The 18,820-nt window shown below is 36.7% G+C and overlaps 1 protein-coding gene across 1 annotated transcript; it reads right to left on the bottom strand.

Annotated features, from left to right (window-relative positions):
- Positions 1-2,829: 2,829 nt before the first annotated feature.
- LOC141644233 (TORTIFOLIA1-like protein 4) lies at positions 2,830-9,482 on the bottom strand. The gene is made up of 5 exons (XM_074453705.1): positions 8,449-9,482; positions 7,531-7,642; positions 6,135-6,871; positions 5,510-5,942; positions 2,830-3,243 (listed from the first exon to the last, which is right to left on the bottom strand). The coding sequence occupies exons 1-4, from the start codon at positions 9,247-9,249 to the stop codon at positions 5,517-5,519; spliced, it is 2,076 nt and encodes a 691-aa protein (XP_074309806.1). The 5' UTR covers positions 9,250-9,482; the 3' UTR covers positions 2,830-3,243; positions 5,510-5,516.
- Between the last annotated feature and the right edge of the window lie 9,338 nt (positions 9,483-18,820).

Raw genomic sequence — 18,820 nt, 5'->3', positions numbered from 1 at the left:
TGGGGCGGGGATGGGTAGAGCTTTGGCGGGTGGTGGGGCGGATGTGGGTATGAAAATTGTACCCGCCATGGGTAATGGGCGGGGATGGATTTTGCATCTTACCCGCCTACCCGCCAATTGCTAAAAAAATTAGTGCGATTATTAAAATTTTTTAAATCTTATTTAGTTATAATTAAGATATAATGTAAATAATAACTATTTTATAAAGTTTTTTACTGATTTCTTTGGTGAAAAAGTAAACTTATAAAGATAAATTAAAAAAAATGAAAATTAATAATGATTAAATCAACATTTGCGATAAAATTTATCGAATAAAATTATAGTGTAACGGGTTAATGGATAAGCGGGGCAGGTACGGTTTTATATTTCCACCCGTTGGGGCGGGGATGGTTTTGGAAACTTGTACCCGCCACGGGTGGTGGGGCGGGGACGGGTACGAGTTTTTCTTGGTGGGTACGTGTACGGGGAGCCTATATCCACCACCGCCCCGCCCCAATGACATGCCTAATTCCGTATATCACTTGATTGTATAACAATAGTCGTGTATATAAGTTTTACACAAGAATTTGATTTTTGTATTCTTTTTGCAAGTAAATGCGTTTCTTGTGTTAGTAATGGGCGAAAGTGGCAATTTGCCCCCTTAACTTTGTTCAATGGTGAAATTAGGCCCCTTAACTTTCAATTGTAGCAATCAAGCCCCATAACTTTAACAAAAAGTGAAATTCAACCCCATTATTTGATTTTTTATGAAATTCCACCAAAATTCATTTTTATAATCCAATTAATAAATAAAAAATTTAATTTTATAACTAATTTTATACATTCTATAAATTTTATACAATCCAATTTTTTTATAATTTTACAATTTTAGACAATTTATTCTAAATGTAAGAATAATTCATAAAATTGTATTATATTTTTATTTTGTTTAATATAGATGAATGTAAAATTATTTTTTAGATGAATAACTAACTTATATAAATTAAGAAGGTTAAAATTAGTAATTTTATGTATTATTAGTTGTATAATATAAATATAAAATGAATTTTTGTTGACTTTTAAGTGAAAAATAAAAATTGGGGTTGAATTTCACTTTTTGTTAAAGTTATGGGGCTTGATTGCTACAATTGATAGTTAAGAGCATCTCCAGTGGACAGCTACAACGCATTATAGTTTAGTTTTGCAACTCAGTTTTTTAAGCTATTTTGCTCTTCAACTACATACCGCTCCAATGGTTTGCTAAAACATTTTCTAACTTTATGGGCCCCACAATAAAAATTTTACCAATAAAAATTTTTACTTTTTATTTTATTTTTATTTTTTAAAACCAAGCTACATGCTTGGTAGAGCTACAATGCTCATAAGCTTCATCAATTATTTCATACTCCAATGGTAAGCTACTTGCTTGCAATTTTATAAATATTGCAAACAAGTCCCTAAAGAAAACCATTGGAGATGCTCTAAGGGGCCTAATTTCACCATTGAACAAAGTTAATGGGGTAAATTACCACTTTCGCGGTTATTAATGTGTTGGTCATGTTCATAAGATTACCGTATTATTATTATTATTATTATTATTATTATTATTATTCAGTCCAATAGGATTCAGCAGGGCCAACGCAAGGCCCAAATTTTGCTTCCCCTATTCATTTCTTACAGGCTTACAGCCATCCTTGATCCTCCCTTCCCCTTCTAAATGCTTGGTCTTGCCTATGTGACCGAGGCAATGGTGAGCATATATATATCCTCCTCGCTGTTGGTATTTGTTGAATGTTGATCAATGTTAAGAGCACTTTGTATAATATATGCTTATGACAGATTTATTGGATAGGGCATCCGGATTGATTGAACATTGTCATGAAGCATCATAGAAAATTTCTTGGATAATTGATTCAACATTAACTGTATATTGGTCATTACTCCACATCTTTAATACAGTAGATCCATGGTAAGGGAATGATGGGTCGACAAATTGTCGAACGACTAACTGCAGTGCTGGTTTGACACTATGGCGTTGCGCCGTTACTTCATCAGTTGATATTGTCAATTTCAGATTGGATACTTTGCAGCACATCCTTCTATGGTTTAAGAATTACTCGGAATTCAAGAAGCTTGGAATATGAAGACAACCGGATTGCGCATTGGCCAAGAAGCCCGTGAGGATGTAATTGATAGCTAAATGCTCAGGCTGTGAGTTTTTGAATCTTCTTAAGTTTTTCTTTTGGTTTTCCCTACCAAGGAAGAATTGAATCATCCAATTTTTTACAATGAAAAAGAATATGGTATTGCCAATTTTAACTGATTTTGACACCCTCTCTTGGGACGGTTTGGGATAGGAGTTCCAAAGTTATAATACACCCTCGACATCATGACGGCATTGTCATCTCACATTCTCACTCCTCTGAATCCAATGAAATTTGTCAAATTACATTTTCCAGAATTGATATTGTTTCGTGATGACAATGATGCTGTACAGAAAACAGTGTTTTACAGTAATCTTCTCATTTCCCTGGTCAGAAAAGATTGTTTCAAAACTTGATAATCGGGTAAACTGGACGCCCTTGTAAGCATCTAACTCATCAACTACGATTTGGTGCCAGGCTCTTTAGCCATCCCAACTTATTCGGACACAATGTCTTCCTATACCGAATTTGTAAGTTTCAATTCACCATTTGCACAGCTCCTCGGCTCAACACGGCACAATCAGATAAAACTATGGCAAAAAACCGGAGTTATAGAAAGTTGTAGCCAATATTTTGGCTCATGTGAATTGTGATGCACTATGTTGTTCCCCTGATATATTTTAGAAGTAAATTTCTAAACATAATATTGCCTTTACAAATGTACCGAACCTTAATTAAAAATTAAACCAAACATATTTCAGGTACACAAGATTTTCGTTCCCAGTCTAGTACGGAGTACTTCATTATGTACAACCCTCATAAAAAATACTGCGCTGAGTGGAAACATTAAGAAACAAAAGAACTCGCAAATCCTCGATGCCCATGACAAAAGAACACCAATGTTCATAACTACTGCTTCACCCCAACCAACCACCAAAATAACTCGTCTTAACGAATCCTACACATTCTTCCAATCGACGAGTAACAGACTACTACATCAATCATACAGAAAACTCTTTGTCAATTTAAGTAGTACTCGTAATATACACGCTTGGCGAGCCATGATCGTCTTATCTATAGCAGTTCCGTGCAGCTAAGTGTTGACTGGAGTTTTCAGATGCTGCAAATAAATAAAAAAGAATGAATGATTAAAAGTAGTTGAATAAATGGAATCTAAGAAGAACAATAATGTGGGTGTTGTTGCAAAAGGCATCAATGCATGAAGAGAATAATTGGATCCTAATTATAGTAAAATTATTGATAGTGGGCATAAACCAACTGTAAATCCAATCAGTTTCATATTGTTTAATAGAATTGTTAAAACATTGGATCCAACATTGCATTTTGTTTCTTACTATAACCATATCAGGAAGAAAAACCAGATCCACCACATTTTATTCTCTTATGTTTGATGACTTAGATCAGAGATTCCGGAACGAAAACCGTATTAAGCAAGTTAATCTAATAAGTTGCCTCTTAGTTTGAAGAGGCGCAAGGCGCACTAAGGCGCTCAGAGGCTGAGGCGGCAAAGCACAAGGCGAAGGCGAACACTTTTTGAACGCGGCGATCTATTTTTAGTAACAAATTTGTATTTTCCAAATAAAATTTTGGCCAACAAAACCTTTTTTAAAGAACTTTGATGTTGACTAACATGTACAGAAGTACTCGTAAAAGTTAGGAATAGTGAGAAAAAGAAATGGCATAATTAAAGATCTAGATGAAAAATATACGGAAAGTGTGTACTATTGAGTCTTGTTAGTGAGACTCGTCTAAAAGGCACGCCTAAAATGCACTGAGGTGTTTTGGGCCTTTTGGCTAGTGGCTCATTCAAGGCACACGCCTTAGGCACTTGAGGCGGTTTTTTTTTTTTTAACAGAATTGTTTTGTACACGTTTAAAACTTTCCGGTTTCCATTTACAAGTGTTCACGAAAACCGTATTAAGCAAGTTATTTGTCATCCACTTGCATTTCCGACACATCTTTAAGAGCTCCTCGATTTTAGTGCAAGTGAAACTAGGAAACTTATTCATGGATGAATTGTTGATTTTTGGTGAAGTTAAAGCAATCACAAGAAGTACAATGTGTACAAGTGTGCACAAAATCCATCCTAGAGAAGTTTGTATGTTGGAAAAAGCATGCTTACCTAGAAATGAAAGTCACACAACAACACATTGATAGATTTCTCTAAAAGGGAAAAGTAGGCAAGTCTTAACTCTTAAGAAGCAAAGTGTCCACTCTATTCATTACCTAGAAATGTAACAAGTCTTATTCATTGTCTGATATGAGAGGAAAAGTGAAGGTGCTAGGTTCACAGAAATTCATTAGCAGAATTTAACATGACTAAGCAAGTTATGCTAAAAAAAAAAAAAGCAACCTTTCTATTTATCGATAGGCGAGAAGTCGAGAACGTACCACTCTACTAGTAGAGTGTCGCGACACTACTAGCCGAACAATTAATGATATACTGGCAAGATGTATCGATAGCTAAACCTAAAAAAGCATTAAGTTTTATTTTCTCTTCAAGCGAGAACTACGCGAGAAAAAAAAAAAAAAAAAAAAAAAGCATGAAGTCTACCCAACAAAAGCATTTTCAGCTATAGATTTTTTGTGTTACTTTTGAAGATAATAAAGACGGTGTTTGGTCTCATAAGAATTGAAATGTGTAAATGTGAGCTATCTTAGCTGAAAATTCACCGAGTAGTGGTACTCATTAACTAGGTTTGAACCCAGTCAACAACAAGATGTTAGATGTCTGTGTGCCTCCTTTTACCGTTCGCACCAAAAAAAAAAAAAGGGATATTCTCTCGTGTACCCCTCAGCTTTTTCATTTTCTATGATATGCCCCTCTTTTCATGCAAAAAAAAATTAACTGTCAATAACTCTGGGCTACAAGTTCAGAATACGATAAACTTTTTTTCCAAATTGACCGTCTTTAAGAGGTCTTCCGTTTGAAAAAAAATTCACCGACGTCTCAACTCGTAGACGGGAATTATGGCCGGTCAAAGTTTATTCGTTAAAAAATGTTTGACCAACCATAACTACCGGCTGCTAGTTCAAAAAGCGGCGATTTTTTTTTTTCAAATTGAAGGCCTTGACGAGATAATTGGTTTGAAAAAAAAAAATAACCGTTTTCTGAACTCGTAAACAGAGAATTATTGTCGGTCAAAGTTTTTTTGCAAAAAAAAAAAGGAGTACACCATAGAAAACGAAAAAATTCGGGGGTACACGAGAGAATATCCCAAAAAAAAAAAAAAAAAAAACTAAAGAAAGCTATAAACACTTCATGACGGTTTAATGGTATATGCGGCTATGCAGTGTTCACACCAGACTGTGAAAAAGAAAATAAGGGTAAAAGGAAATTGCTTAAAATAGGAGTAGTAGTTTACCTGCAGCTCAGGCACCTTTAACAACAGGGGTTATAAATGCAGTAGTTGAAGCTGAATCAAAGCTCCTTGGGCTGCATGTTCTTCCTCTTTGGCTGGTTTGGTGTTGATTTCCCCACAAGTCCCTGGATTTAATTTCGTTCTGCTCGGAAACCCTATACCCGTCCATCAGAAGAGTTTCTGGATTGGTGTCTCTGTTAGGCAAATTTCCGGGATAAGATGGCTTAGAATTGGATGACCTTCCTTCTGCCCTCCTCCAAAATTTGGGACTCAGAAACTCTGTACTGGGGCAGCATGTACTTCCTGCTGAGCCATTGTTTGGGATCCTTCCGGTTTGAATGGCCAAATCGTGGGAGATTACGTCTAATGCTCTCTCGAGGCCCGATACACGTGTTTCCAATGACTCGATCCCGTTTTGAGATTTCCCCATAAATCTCTACATTTGAAAAAAAAATGATAATGGCAATCAAAATCATCGAATTATAAAACTGCCCAAACCAAAGATTGACATATAGATGAGACGGTTTTACATGTGAGATGTCTCGTACAAGGCTCACTGTAGTCGATGAAGTCATTGAGAGGTGGTACACAAAACATGAACAAAAATATCCGAAAAATCTCAACATACCTGGACAAGATCCAAAAGGTCAGATTGCTGTCTCTCTATCTGACTAAGCTGGTTCCGAATCAATGACAACTCCTCAGACTCGGCTGTGCTTTCACCCACTTGTTCATATGGTCCTCCTTGTACATCCAAACTATCAACTTCACCCACCTCAACAACCGGATTTACTTGGGCCCTGTTTCTGAAACCCGTTTTCTTAATTCTTTCCTCGGAGCTTCTGTAGAAGTTGCTCGTTTCTGAACTAGAGGTAGTCACTTCCATATTTCTATCCTGCAATCCAATCTCGTCTTCAGACTCACACTTTGTCGATGGAGCTGAAGGAACAGCTATTTCGATTTTCCAATCCAATGATTTCCTCGAATCATCATTTTGGTATGGGCCTAACTTCTTGTTACGGGTTTTTGTTTGAGTCTGCTTACTCTCGGAAAAATCTTCTGGCAAAGATAATCTACTCTTCAACATATGCTTCTTTGATTGAGGAGTTTCAAAACCGAAATCATGGGAACTTTTAGAGATTGAAGAAGAATCGGTGATGGTTGAGTCATCGGACAAGGATGAGCGGCTTTTTGACAATGTATGTTTACCCTTAGGGAGTTCAGGAACAATGTTATCTCGAGTACTTGAGGACATGGAAAGCGAAGTACTCTTCGTCATTGTTTTCTTAATCTTAGACGCTTCTGAGGTGGTAAAAGAGGACCTCCTGGGAAGAGGCGGTGAACCACCACCACTACTACCATAATCTACACCATCACAAACCCCATACAATTAATTAGCCCTGAATCCGGTTTATCGACAAAACTTAATAATGATTAAAGATTAACCCAAGAGACAGACGAATTACTACTGCATAAAGATGCTAATCTACATCAGAGCTTATGAAGTTTTTACCATCATCCATACTAGTGTTTGACAGTAAACCAGTAATTTAAAGACGGAACCAACAAACATGTTATATTCTTCGTAATTGGCTGAAAAGTGTCATAATCAATAATCAATTAAACACCAAAAGAGAATTATTGCAAGCAACACATCTCAAAATCAAGACACCAAATATTCGTCCCTGATAATTATTGCTATAAACCCTACAAATGTCGGCAACTCGAAACATTTTGAACCATTTGAATCAATTTTAGAAGTACTTGAAATTCAATATTCCTCTTCTCTGAACTTAATATCCGTCCCTGATAATTATTGCTATGAATTATTGCAAGCAACACAAATCAAAACCAAGACACTAAATATCCGTCCCTGATAATTATTGCTATGAATTCCACAAAATGTCGAAAACTCAAAATGCTTTGAAACCATTTGAATAAATTTGAATATTTGATAAGAACTTGAAAACCAATATTCTCTTATCTGAACTTAATGATCAGAAAAGTTTTGATTGGCAGATTACCTTTAGAAAAGGATGAACTAGACCTTGACAAAGGCATGACTTCATCAGGACCACCAGGTATCGCCTTCCATGCTTCCCATGCCCGGTTCATTGTCTCGCGAGCTACCTTGACCTGTCCACATCATTATCCCGATGATTTCGGTATTATCAACATCAGTTTACCAAAGCAAAGAGATTCTACCTCAAATAAGACATCTTAGGTCAATTTAAACCATAACCCATATCACAATTCTTATCAAACTAGCCATTAGAATCGAAAAATGTCGGAAAACTGAGGTATTGTGTATGGAGGACAATTAACATAAATCACAGCTCTCAGTCATATTACCATTTCAAGCATAGTCTCAATTATTTTAGAAAAATGCAATTAAATTAAATAATAAGAGAATCGAAAATCGAAAATTGAAAATCGAAAATGAGATCCAAATGCTCATATCTGATATCACCATCTTTAACAAAATTCAACAATCATAAGAAATCCAACATTAGCTCACATAACATTCATTACCTTTCAAAATTCTTTTAGATTCATGTTCAGACAAAACATTTAAACTGAGAAAACAAAATTCCAAATTTAAAAACTCAAAAATTATTTTTTCTAAAAATAAAAATCAAATCAAATCTCACCTCAATAATGAAAAAATCCAAATCTAATCCAAACCCAAATACCAAAACTATCACTCCCCTAATCATATTCTCCCATACTTTCCAAATCCATCATTATCAATTTATCGTCATTAAATGAACCACATAACATAAAAAGAGACCGTTTTAAACATAAAACGGTCTCAACCTAGACATTATACACAATTATATTATCAAACCCCTTAAACACGACTCTAACACATTTTTTTTTTCATTTTAAAACGTAAACAATCAAATGAAACAGATGAAATAATCCGTCTAAAATTTAATTACCTTATCGAATCTCCTCGACTCTAACGAACTAACAACAAACCCTTTAACCTTAATCACAACCCCAACATCAACAACATCAGCAACAACCTGTAACACCATTGCAGCACCTTTCCTCGCGGCCCAATCTTCGCAACTCAACATCTCAACCGCACACCCAACCACACTCTCCACCACCAAACTACCCCCATTTTTCCCATTAATTACAATTCCGCCATTACACCCAACAACACTCTCCATCACCCCAATCAACCCGGCTTTCGCCTTATACGCATCGCCTTTCAACAATTTCACTACTCTCGCTATTAATTTCCCTCCGTCGGTCAAACCCGATACACCGACGGACTCCACCGCCGCCTTGAGACACACGCAACACCCTAGCTGGGCCCCACCGTGTTGTTCCGTGAACACGGAGTTTGATAACGTGTCGATAACGAGGACGGGGTGGTGAGATGCTACCGCGGCGACGGCGGATGCCACGGCGGCGCGGACGGCGGAGGAGGAGTCGGTGTCCCGGAGCCGGCGGAGGAGGAAGGCGAGGATTTTAGGGAGGTGAGTGGAGAGAGAAGGAGGTGGGTGGGTGACGGAGAGGAGAGAAAGGAGGGAGATGCAGTGGACACGTGCCGGTGATTTGGTGGCGGAATCGAGAGATAAGATGGAAGAGAGGAATGTAGGGAGGTGGGAGATGGGGAGGGTGGTTGCGAGATGGGATAAGAAAGCGGAAGAGGTTGGGAAGGTGGAACGGTCTGAGAGTTTGTCGATGTGGGTTAGGAGTTGGTGGCGGAGGTCGGGATTGGTCGACATTGTTATTGTTATTATGTTTAGAGGTTTAGTTAGTCTTGTGTAAGACGGTTTTATTTTTTTAATTTAAAGAGAGGGAATGGAGGGGAAGGGAAGGGAAGGGAGGGGGGGAAAGCGGGGAATGTTGTTGGGTTTCCGTTGGGAGAAAGTGAAATGGTGGGGGGAGTGGGGGGTTATATTCTGGGATTTGTGGGGAAGTATTAAGTATTGGGATTATGGAGTTAATTAGTTGTTTAATTAAGGGATTTAATTGTAAATAAAGGATGTTTTGGTTGTGTAGTTGTTTCTGAAATCAAGGTGTAGGCTACTTTGCGTGGTCTAATGTATGACCGTATTGTACTGTTTTTGTACGTGTCCGGTGTCTTATACGGAGTACATTCAATTAACTCATTACCTATGCGGCTATGTCCTATTCATTTCAGTTCCAAGAGGGCGATTTTTCTGTGAATGAAGCTGAATTAAGCTGAATTGAATTAAAATTTGGTGAGATGAATAGAGAGTTAAAATAAGTTGAGCTGAGTTAAATTAAAGTGAGCTAAAATTAAGCCGAAAAGACCATGACTATTATCAAGTTATCAATATCCTTGTATGTAGGATGGTGAAGGTCGAAATGAAGCTTCTGCATATGTAACAAAATGTGCTATCATTTTTTTTATAAGTAAATGGGTTGTATTTAAGCATTTAATACCCTTCCAAATTTGGTATTAATTTAGAAGTTAGGGAATAAATTACACATACTTCAATACAATTAATGCATGTATATACGGAGTATTAAGTATTTATTTCCTTTCTTAGTTGCTTAAATTATTAAATACAACCATTACCCAATAAATATCGAATGCTAAGATTTTATTTTTCGCAAATTCTTATTTGCGACGGAGGTATCCGTCACAAACAAGAGACGGGTACCATATTCTCTCACACAAAACCCATAAGGGTGAGAGACAAAGCACATGGGGTGGGTGCCCACCTTGTCCCCTCTACCCATTTCCACTCACATAATACCCGTCGCAAGATCCGACCCGTCGCAAGCAAGACTTATTGTTTATTTTTAGGTATTACTAGGTAGGAAAAATCGATAATTTAGTTCTTCGTATAGCCCAACTCCTCTTATATGCATGGTAGATTGATAGTCCAGTTATAATTGAAGTTTTGAGTGTCAGTTACTTTAGTTGACATTACAAATGAGGTAATAATCACTTAATCAGTAGGAAATGGAGAGACGGAAATGAGTGGGGAAGACAAGTAATAGCACATTCTTTTTCGATTCTATTGTGATAATTTTCATAAAAAGATGTTAATTTGGCTTGTAAACGGGACAATAAATTTGGTAATTCCTCGACATATAGCTATTACTATTACTTTTGATATAAGAGAAATTGTTTAATTTTCTAATGCAAACATAAAGATTAAGCATATACTCGTTGCTTTTTCTAATTCTAATATAATACCCCCATAATGTTTGTTATTCCAATCATTTCTTATGCTTGGAATTGTTTTTAGACAAAACCCTTTTTAGATAATGAACCTTTATTCTCAGCAGAAGAATTGTATATTTGTCAAACATAGTAGAAAGGCAGCAAAGACCTCGAATCAACGATATGTCACCCAACTTTTTGGGTAATGTCACAAGGTTTACCAAGAAGACAATAACATATGCATATCCATATCTTTACCTATAAGCTTCTCGACCTCTCTTGAATCCTCACATTAAATAACAACCTAACTTCAAACTCGGGTCTTCATTTCGGGTAAACGGGTCAATCTGGTCTCAAATTGAATCCATTCTACTTTGCAAGAATTCGCTTCAGATAAGATCATTTTCAATCTACTATTAGCAAGTTCTCTATAGATAATGATCAGTTCGCAGCAATAAATATTCGGGTCAATTCAGATTATGGATCATACTCAAGTCCTCAGTTCAGGGGATGGGGTGGTGTCATTCAAATCGGCTCACTTTTATCAGGTTTACTCACAAGACAATATTATTTGGGACTGAAATTGAATAGTTCATGAAGGATCTCGCACATCTGGTATAAAAATCGGGAGAAAAAGAAACGTTGTCTGGTACGACCTCCTGAACGGCTCAGATTACATTGTATAATACACAATTTTCGGGATTCCAGAGTCCTGGAAAAAAAAAATTCGGAAATACATGGACGGTTCCTCGGGTCAGATAAAAAAGCCGCACAAATTTTGAGGAGCAACGGAAGACATATGAGGATGTCGGTATGTGTTAATCCAGCCTTAGCCGAAATTAGGATAATCATGAAAAATGGATTAATACTTGTGATTTGAGGTTAAAATCGAACAGGGTAGCTCCTGATGTGATCCCGGACACATGGTAGAAAAATAAGGAGAAAAATAAATGTGGTCCGTTACGACCTCCCGAACGGTTCAGATTGAAGTGTATAATACACCGTTTTCGGAGATTTCGGGGTACCGAAACAAATATGTTCGGAAGTCGAACCGAGGGTTTCTTGGGTAAGTTAAAGAGGTGACACAAATTTTGAGAAGCAACGATGGTTATTTGAGGGTGCTGGTATGGGATAAACCAGTCTGAGTCTAAATCAGATAATCGTGTAAAAGCGATTTATACTTTTTTAGGCATGCAATCGGATAAGATACATTCTGAACCGGCCCTAAACACGTGGTAGAAAAACCAGAAGAAAAAGAAATATGGTCTGATACTGTAACACCCCCATATACCGAGGAGTCTTAACCAGACCTTCCTTAGCATATAGAAGCATTACCATCTCGATTGCCCGAGGTAAATAATCATCAAAAGTCGATAAAAGAACGATTATGGTTATATTAGAAGTGTTACAACCAAATAATAAAAATAAAGGTACAACTCGTCAGCTACATTATATCTTTATCATAACTCGTGACGACACGCCCCTGCCAGGACTCCAGCTATCAACCACATCAACACCTACTAAGACTGACTGCTCACCATAAGGGATCACGGCAAACACATAAACCAACAAGACAACCACACAAGGTCAGTAATTGAGGCAAGACACAACATTAACCAACAACAACCGTCAAAACAATACAAACACAACCAGTCATACACAATCATACCCACTCCAATCAATCTCCGTCACCGACTGTCCACTAGACCAGCCCTGCCAGTGGGGGGCCGCAGCCGTTCCCACCTAAGCCCCGCTTATCATCTCGAGCGATAACCTTATCCCATTAATGTGCACATCCCCTCCCGTGGCGGGTTCCACGGAGGGCGAAACTATGGCGTTAAGCCACTCCCGCAAGTGACTCCACTCAGCCGAGGACGTACCTCGAAAACCACAGACAATCAGTCACAAACAGCTGTATCACAACAACAACAACAACCACAACGACAAAAACAACAACCGCAACAACGACAACATCAATCAACAACAACAACCGACACTCTAACAACCAATAGAAACTGAGTAGGCGAACCTACCTTTAAGCGACTACGACGATTCCATTCCCATACACCCAGCAAACAAGCAACACCTATACACACAATATAATCATCTATTATTACCATTCTAACCCAAACTGAAAAGACAAAAATACGGGTGATGACGACGACATACCAACACGAGAAAACTTGGCAAATGACCGCTATCCGACTCAAGCTATGCACTCCTAAGGCACAAGGTCCTTCAAAGACTCCCATGGAAGGCCTATGGTGAAGGGAAGAGGAAGGGACGACATCTAGGTTTAGAAGAAAGAGGCGGAAATGATTTGCGGTTTTAGGAAAACACTATTATAAACCCTCGCTGAAAAGACGCTACTCGATCGAGTAACTAACGTACTCGATCGAGTAACTAACGTACTCGATCGAGTGGCCCCTACTCGATCGAGTAGCCTCTACTCTATCGAGTACCACCCAGAACTCAAGACACAAGATAACTTTGGCACGTATTCCTAAGGACTATTACTGCTCCCAAGGTCGGTCAACGCTGGTCAACGGGTCCCTAAAAGGGCGGGTATTACAGATACAACCTCCCGACAGCTCAAATTGTAGTGAATACACGGTTTTCGGTGCTAGAGCAAAAATGTCCAGAAATTGCATGGATGGTTCCTCGAGTCAGGTAAAATGGCCACACAGATTTGAGGAGCAATTGATAACATTTGGTTGTGCTTGTATAGTTGTATGCGATAAACCAAACTCGGCTGAAAATCGGATAATCGTGAAAAATGTATTAATACTTGTTATTTGGGACTGAAATCGAATAGTGTAACACCTGAAGGCACCCTTGACACGTGGTAGAAAAACCGGAAGAAAAAAACGTGGTTCGGTACGACCTCCCAAACGTCTAAATTGAAGTGTTTAATACACGGTTTTTGGAGATTTCAGGATCCTATAACAAAAATGTCTAGAAATAGAAGTGAGGGTTCCTCGGGTCAGATAAAACAACCACACAAATTTTGAAGAGCAACAATGATCGACTATTTGAAAGTGTCGGTATGCGTATCCAGTAATCCCGCTCATGAGTATCTAATACTTGTTAAACAAGTTGATATCTGCAATTTTTTCGTTATTCACCAAGATCTACCGGACGAGTGCCTCTACTGATACTTTTAAATTCATCACTATCTGAAACCCAACTTTATGAACAATTAGTCTTGCTGAAGACGAGTCGGAGCAAGTGACGGATAATGTCACTCACAAAACGAATAGGAGGGACAAGGTGGGGGCACCCCCATGTGCTTCCCTCTCTCCTCTATTTGGGTCAATTGTGAGGGAAAATGGTATCCGTCACTCCAAAGTGACGGATACGTGCCGTCACAAATAAGATTTTGTGCTTTATGAAATCAATAGCGATTATATACAAGTACACAAGCTAATAAATTAACAAGATTAAACCGGTAAAGAACGTAAATCTAGAGTGTAAGAGATGAATAATGTGGGAGCATGTGAGATAGATATGGGAGAAGGTTGGCAATTGGCATTGTTTAAAGTGTCGTAAAGAAGCAGGCAATCACGTGACTCTGCGATTATTCATTCAATGAATGACGAATTTTAACTCTGCAATTTTATCAAGTACGTAATATTACATGATCTCCACATTTAATATTTCAGTGAAGAGGCAGTGGTGTACGATTTTCTAAAGACGATTTTAACTTAAAACGAGAAAATATCGAAATTTAATGATAAAAAATTATACTTCGAGTTACTAGGATTATCATTTTTTAAGAATAAACCAATGATAATATTTATTTCATATTTTATCATCATAAAATGGGAGTAATATTTTATCCGTCTTAATTTCAGGCAGATAACACGGTCATCCGAGATGAGAAATTGGGCATATCTTATGACTACCATACTGTACTAGTTATAGTAGATACGCTATGATGTTTGAAGAAACGTACATTGATGCATACGCGTTTTAGTATGCATACATGTTCAACAACACAGTTGGTGTACGTTCTAATATCTGTGTTCTATCTGTGTTTGTCAACGATTTGTTAAGATTTGATGTTGTTTCTGATTTGCTATCAATTGTACATTGCACATTTGCACGTACCAAATATATTAGTTGGCCTCTTTTAATGAGCTTATCGGTCAGATTAAAATAACTCAAATAGTGCCTCGGTCTCAATAAATAGTTACGGATATCTATTTTGACTTTTTCTGTGAAGTGAATTTCAGAACAGAAATAACTATTGATCAAAGCATAACATTTCATTGAGAATATGTTTTATGTTTAAGACGGACATACCTGTCTTTAATAAGAATATATCTGACATTCTGACCAAACATATATTGTCGCGCATGAATATAGGTATACAGGTGTTGAATTTTACTCATTCTCTATAAATACAAAAGTTCTATATATTCTCATTATTTTTCTGAGAGATATTTAGAATAATGAAGCACGTGGACATGAAAGCCTGAAAATGAAGTAATACTCATAATCTATGTTCAAAACACGAAAGCATAAAAGATATTCACCAATTAATGTTCTTTAATTTAGCTTTAGAATGTTTATAGACATGCCACCAACTACAAAACTACATATATAAATAACGGATTTTAATCTTAAGATGCCGAGATATTTCCGTTTAAAATCATCTCAACAAAAAACCTAAGCCGATAATCCGACTCAAATCATGGATAATTAATAAGCTTCCTCGGCATTATGATTATGGCTAAGATTACAAGGGAATGAGAGATACCATAAGTTGTCAAATTCCACATGCCAATGTAAATTTTTACGAAAGAGACAAATTAGCTTATGATTTTTATCTCCTAGATCAAGTTAATATAGGGGCCATAGCCCATAGGGGAATCTCTGACTCTAAAGTACGGAGTACTGGAGGAAAAGGTAAATAAAGAAGATGAAAAAGTTGCATGAATTTTCATTAAAAAAGGACGATCCTATTGTTGATAGTAGAGGGGCCATTTTAAAACTTTGCCCAGCTACATCGTTTCATAGCGTTCCCATTGTTGTAGGACTATAGGAGGTCTCACGTCGACCTGTTTTTTTGGATTGAAACTCATCTGATCTGATCTAAACTGAACTTATACGATCTGAATTAAATTGAACTGAACTGAACTGAACTGATAGGATCTGAACTGGACTTATATGATCTGAACTGAACTTATAGGATTTGAAGTGAACTTAAATTAAGTGATTTAAGTCCAAAAGAACAGGACCTCAGTTTAGACAGTCTATTCTGTTTGAGGGCTTCATACGGGGTTTATGTGAAATGGTCACATCTGCCATAAAATTGGTGATATAAGACCCGTCTGAAGCCTACGGCTGAATAGGCCGTTTGAAATGAAATTTTGTGGTAGGGCTATTGATATCGTTTCTCCATCATCTTCTTAATTGAAGATGAAAACCTATACTGTCTAGGAACACAATTATAGGGCAAGTTATTGTTGGATTTTGTCGAATGTTCAATTAAGGTAATTCAGTTTATATTCTAAGTAACCGTAGTATTTTGCTAAAAATTGTTTATGGGCCCATTATGTTTAATCCTTGAGTTTTTTTGTATTAAAAAGTGGTTTATATTTTAAGTAACCCTTCATTTATGTACTACACCGTGCTAAACACTGAGTAATTTGTTTCAATAACATTGAGATGATTTATATTATTCTAAAATTATGATTCCAAGTACGGAGTGCAAATTTTGAATCTTAAAATCAATTCGCCACTGAAACATATGGGCTATTTGGTCAGTCGATCTATAGACAACTTAAATTAGATAGAAACAAATAAAATACGGAATTTTTTTTTTAATACGACTATCGGCGCACGTTGATCACACATTTGCTCGGGTGGCTCATGTGTCGTTGTCGATTGAGGAATGCGCCCGCAAGGGTGGAGTTTAGTGGTTAAAACTTGGGTGAAATTCCCAGGAGACTCAGGTTCAAGCCTTTCAAAGAGCAAAATCTTGTGGAGCATTCTTGGTCTGAGTCCATGCCTAATAGATTTCGAGCCTGTCACTCTCGGGTGAGTTACCTGGCATACGTGGTTTGCAGGCTATCACGTACACCCGAGGGTTTACCCAGTGCGCAACAAAGGTAGCAATTGCGAGTTCCCCAAAAAAAAAAAAAAAATAAAAAAATAAAAAAAAAACATTGGTCTATAATTTTGGGTGTATATCAGGCATAAATTAATAGTTTCGGTCCAAACGAAAATTAACTTGTTTTGCTTATTCATTTATTGTAAAAATAAAGCCAGTTATGTTTGCGTGAAGTTATATAGAGTGCAATAATGTCTAAATGGAGTAAGGCTCACTAATTTTACAATCCAAGCTACATACATATATGGACATATGGTTTGAAGTTGTGATAAACACAAAACTAGACATGATTAACGTACGTACGTAGGAGACATCACATCGGAGTAAACAACAAAGTGGCTGAGACTTAACTATCACTTCGTCTATGAATATTTAAGATTTATAACGTGTTCTTTCTAACTTATTTTCAGCTCAACTCAATTAAGTTCATTTTAGTTTAATTAAACTCAGTTCCATTAAGTTTAGTTTAGTTCAGCTCAGCTTTATTCAGTTCAGTTCAGCTCTACTAAATTCAACTCATTTGAGTTCTACTCATCTTAAACTTAATAGTTTATTATTATTATTATTATTATTATTATTATTATTATTATTATTATTATTATTATTATTATTATTATTATTATTATTATTATTATTATTATTATTGTTCAGTTCAGCTTTATCCAATTCATTCATTTTAAATTTCAACTCTATTCAGATTCAAATTTTAGTTTAGTTAAATTTAAAAAGACCCAGAAAAAATGGCCTAAAGTCATCGAAAGCTAACTAAGCTGAATAGTTTGGCAATGGCTTAACCAAGATCCTCAACCAATACTATCCAAAAGTAAGAAAAGCGAGCTCCCCCTCTCTCTCTCTCTCAAAAAACTCTCTCTAATAAAACCCTAGCCACCATCATATTATACAGGGGCTCTCATCAATTATCAATCGATCGATGGTAAGCCCCAAAATTGTTTTAAATTTCAATCAATAGTATGCATATATATCTTATATTCAATAAAAGTCTCCCTTTTGGTGAGAATCGTTTTTCCGTCCCTTATTTCGGGGTTTTTCCATTTATTCATGAGATTAGTTTCATCAGTAATATAGCCAAGAGTAGTTCGTTGATGGTTTGCAGCGTGTTCTTTCAAAGGGTAAAAGTAATTTCTCAACGATCTTTGGAACCGGTCAGAGGTAAATTTTATCTCATAAATCAAACGAAGGATTCCCTCAAAAGCTACCTGAAGATAGCGATAATAGGACGAGCCGAATTGTCAGATGCTGTTTTGAGATCCCTAGTTTATAAGAAAATTAGTTTTTTTTGGTTTCCATTAAATTTGTTTTCGATTATAATTATTCTTTGTAAGTGTCGTATGGCGTTCTATTAATGAAGTGTTCTTTCTCTCAAAAAAAAAAAAATCCTCAACCAATTGAAGTCGAATAAATTGTAGAACATTATATTAGCCACTATATGCGGTCAAGTTTATTAATGTAAAAGTAAGGAAATTAAGGGTAATCTTGCTATTTAAATCTTCATATACTTCCAAACTTGGTACAAATTTCACTTTTTAATTAAGTATAGTAAGTAGAGTTTTTCAACAGTGGCAATCATCATCAAAATTGAAGTACATGTTTGAAATCAATTAGCATTAAAGGTGTTCTTACAACTTTCTTTAGACGGAATAAGAATAAGAAGGCCTATACACAAAATATAAACTAAGAGCAATAGCAATAGTAGTTCTTAGCATTGGAGTTGTTATCAAGAACTTTATTTTAAGAGTTCTAATAGGAATAATTATAATAGTTGAGCCTTAACCATCACCTTAAGGTTTTGGTTGAGATGACTCATCTATCATGGTATCAGAGCCAGTGTGACCGAAGGTCACGGGTTCAAATCCTGGCAACCTCAAAACTCCTCAAAAACTCGAAGTGGAAACCCAGCACACGGTACGGGGGAGCCGGTGCACAACTAACCACTTTTCAAGCCCAATGGGCATTTGAGTGAGGGAGCGTAATAGGAATAATTATAATAGTTGGGCCTTAACCATCACCTTAAGGTTTT

Source organism: Silene latifolia, chromosome 2 (genome assembly GCF_048544455.1).
Source record: "Silene latifolia isolate original U9 population chromosome 2, ASM4854445v1, whole genome shotgun sequence".
Taxonomy (NCBI): domain Eukaryota; kingdom Viridiplantae; phylum Streptophyta; class Magnoliopsida; order Caryophyllales; family Caryophyllaceae; genus Silene; species Silene latifolia.
Note: the sequence above shows the minus strand (reverse complement) of the source record. Positions and strands in the feature narration are given on the sequence as shown.

What these genes read in the sequence shown, in the direction of transcription:
- LOC141644233 (XM_074453705.1), bottom strand. Translation starts at nt 9,249, where the DNA reads ATGTCGACCAATCCCGACCTCCGCCACCAACTCCTAACCCACATCGAC. An exon ending in TAGTTCATCCTTTTCTAAAG is followed by an intron (nt 6,872 to 7,530) that starts GTAATCTGCCAA and finishes GTGATGGTGTAG; the next exon opens with ATTATGGTAGTAGTGGTGGT. An exon ending in ACCTTTTGGATCTTGTCCAG is followed by an intron (nt 5,943 to 6,134) that starts GTATGTTGAGAT and finishes TTTCAAATGTAG; the next exon opens with AGATTTATGGGGAAATCTCA.